The sequence below is a fragment of the Mus caroli genome, chromosome 2, assembly GCF_900094665.2.
Source record: "Mus caroli chromosome 2, CAROLI_EIJ_v1.1, whole genome shotgun sequence".
NCBI classification, from domain to species: domain Eukaryota; kingdom Metazoa; phylum Chordata; class Mammalia; order Rodentia; family Muridae; genus Mus; species Mus caroli.
Genome location: NC_034571.1, coordinates 139347016 through 139350177, shown reverse-complemented (window position 1 = coordinate 139350177; position 3162 = coordinate 139347016). Strand labels below are relative to the sequence as shown.

The 3162-nt window shown below is 47.9% G+C and overlaps 1 protein-coding gene across 1 annotated transcript in view; it reads left to right on the top strand.

Annotated features, from left to right (window-relative positions):
• The window catches only part of Nkx2-2 (NK2 homeobox 2), an 8547-nt gene extending 5883 nt beyond the window's left edge, over positions 1–2664 (top strand). The window contains exon 3 of the mRNA XM_021155884.1: positions 2267–2664. Within this exon, the coding sequence (XP_021011543.1) occupies positions 2267–2442 (176 nt within the window). The 3' untranslated portion in view covers positions 2443–2664. The remainder of the gene's footprint in view (positions 1–2266) is intronic.
• The last annotated feature ends 498 nt before the right edge of the window (positions 2665–3162 follow it).

The following is a 3162-nucleotide window of genomic DNA, read 5'->3' as shown; positions in this document are numbered from 1 at the left end:
AGAATCATTTGATAACCAAAGCTGGCTAAAGGGGGTGGGGGGTCCATCCTTACTTGAACTACAGAGGTGTAACCGGCTGGCATCTTAGTGGGGGGCGGGGACAGTTCAGAACCTTATCCCACAGCCTTCACCCTTCACCTGAAGAGACTCCATTAGTTCTCAGTATCTCCAGCAGAAAGCAATGCTTAGAAAGAACTCACCCTGTGTGGCCTTCCCTAAGCAGTCTGAGTTGGTTCTGAGTACAACCTCTACAAACACCACCCATATAAGCAACATATTTTCTAACCAAAAAAGTGTATAAACTGCGTTGTGAAAATAAAATAGAAATTGGATGTGTATCTCTAGAGAAAGTAGGAGGACCATGTGTACCACTAAATTGATGAAAATGTCAGGTTACCTCAAATTCTGTCCCCTTTAGTGCTTTGAAATGCCATCATGTAGATAGCTCCATAGAGTGAACACTCCCTTCTCAGTATTCCCCGTTCCCACCAGGGAAATAACTTATTTTCCTTACCTATTGACTGTTAGGCTTAGTTGAGACCTGGCATGGATTTCTCCAGCCTTTTCAAGAGCCTGGTCATTGAAAAAACTAATCCAATATTTGCCAAGAGTAAGGACATTTCTCAAACGTATTTATTAGGGCTCATCGTTTAGTGATCACTTGGACTGAAGACAAGGGCCAGGCAAGAAACGTTAAGGTGCCCTAGACCTCTCCAGGGAGGGGTGGTTTCTCTCCACTTCGAACTTAGAAGCTGGGTGCAAACTTGTGGGATGCTGGCGTTCTCTTCCCTGGCTTAAGTGGCATTGGATTAGATATTGTGTTGGGTGGTATTTCAGGAAATATGTACTTGTGGCTTCCCGAGAGGCCAGGCACAGTGACACTCTAAACCTCGTCGATATATCATCTTTTATCCAGGATCTGCAAATAAACCCTGATCCCCTCTGAGCATTATAGCTGCTGCTATCTCGCTAAGGAAGCGATCTGAGTTTTATTGCTTTTGCCAACACCCCAACACACACACACACACACACACACACACACACACACACACGGAGTCTGGATTTTAAAAGCCTCTATATTTTCCCTCCCAGGGCATCGTTATTAAAAGAGGTGAATAGGTCTCAGCGCCGCCATCAGAGCAAGTGCGGAAAAGAGGGCTTGCAAGGGAACGTTTCCAATGCTCAGCGAACCACGTGGGGTGAGGAAAACTAGGATTTTTCGTGTGTGGCCGCTAGGAGGCGCCCAAGCGCTTTTCTCTTTAAGCGACCCACCGAGTCCCTCTGTCCCTGAAACACACCCGGATTGCAGTGCTACTCCCACAGTCTGCCTGCTACCACGGGCAATCAGGCTCAAAACTAGAGTTAGTGTCTGACCATGGGAGCAGCTGTTCTATTTACAGTGTGTCCGGGTGGCCTGGCATCCTCAGGGGACATCACCATTGAGCATCCTGTTTTTCCTAGGTTGTAATCCTCCCGTCCCTCCATTTCCGCGCTGCTCTTTGCAGTCCCTACCCACCACAGACTCAGCAAAGTGGTTCCGTGAGCCAGGAGTGTGCTGACCCTTAGGAATTCCCATTTATAGCACTCAGGCGCCATTCCCATGATCCCGAACTGTCTCAGACCATTTTAGATGACGGCAGGGGAAGGTAGCTCAGTACGAGTGTAATGGAGAGTTCAGAGAAATTCTGACTTCGGTCCAACCTTCCCCGCTTTTCGTGGGAGGTACTAGAACGAAGAAACCATCGTTTGGCCAGCATGTAATTTGGCCTCCAGGTGATCCTATTCAACCCTCAAATCCAGTTAAGTTGTGGTGCATCTTACAGTCCAGAAAGGCTCCTTGGTCAGAGCCTTTGCCTTGACACTGCATGCTATACAGTAGCGGAATATTACCACCAGGGGGACACGCCGCGTGGACGCTTGGGGGCGGGGGAGGGCGCGGTTAATGGGAGGCTGAAACACCCCATCCTGTAAAAGTATGCCAACTCGGTGCCAATTCCTAAACTACATAGAGGCAGCGGTGTGGGGTGGGGAATCCAAAATGAAAGAGATACACGAGTCGGGATGCCTTCCATCTCTGCCCACAGCCTTTCCAAGAAGTTGGAGGGCACCGCAGTAGACTGGGAGCTCAGAAGATTATCTTCCTCAGCATCTTCTCAATCATTAAAAGCCCCCTGAACTCCCCTCAAACACCCAAACAAAACAAACAAGCATGAAATCAGTCCACCTTGGCGCTCCAGACACTGATCTGTTTACTTTCTTAAACCAGCATTTCAAAACCGACGGATGGATGCCAGGATCGAAGCTGCGGTGCCCATAGTGTCCGCAAGGTGGAGCGATTGGATAAGAAAAGAATTTCAGGTCGGGCGACTGACTCAGGCCTGGGAGCACAATCTGGCCATCTGTGGATTTGAGGGATGTCTGGGTAAAGTCCCTTTACAGTAGGACCACAATGCCAAAGAAAGAATTACAATTCTTTCGCTTGGTGCTTGTCCCTTGGAGTGTGATGAAAAGGTTGATGGCATTCAGCCTTTTTCTTTCGTCTGCTTTGTGGATGTCAACTGTCTCTGTTACTGTCACCACCACAATCAAGGCATATATTTCCACCTCTTCAAAATGTTTCCTGTGCCAGGAAAATGTAATTTATTCTAATAAAAAATAACCTGATACTTGTTGGTAGTCAATTGGAAGACATAGGAGGGATCTCTTTCTTTCTGTTTTTCTTTATCTGGGGTGATTTAGAGCCTTTCTTCATAAAGTGCTAAGAACCAGTGTCAGGTCTCTGATGTCACCACCATTTACCACTTTTGAAGGCACCTCCCAGGTTCCTCTCGTACATCATCACGTCGTCTGGTGTGAGCAATCAATTCACTTTACATGTGAGACTGGGTTTCACAGAAGTTACACTCCCAACACACATGAACCCAGAAAAAAAGCCCCAAGGGCAGAGGGCCCAGCTCGGAGGCATTCCATGCCATTTCTGGTGAAGACAGGGAGGGACTGGGGAGAAAAGTTCCCTTCTGTTCTGCAGAATTAGCTTGGAATCACCTACCAGGTTCCTGTTAGCAGCCACACACAGGTCCCAGAGTCCTCCAAGTTCTCATACTTTGTTACTGGAGTTGTAGGGTAGGGGGGCAGATGGCCAGTCTGGACCAGTAAGTGTCC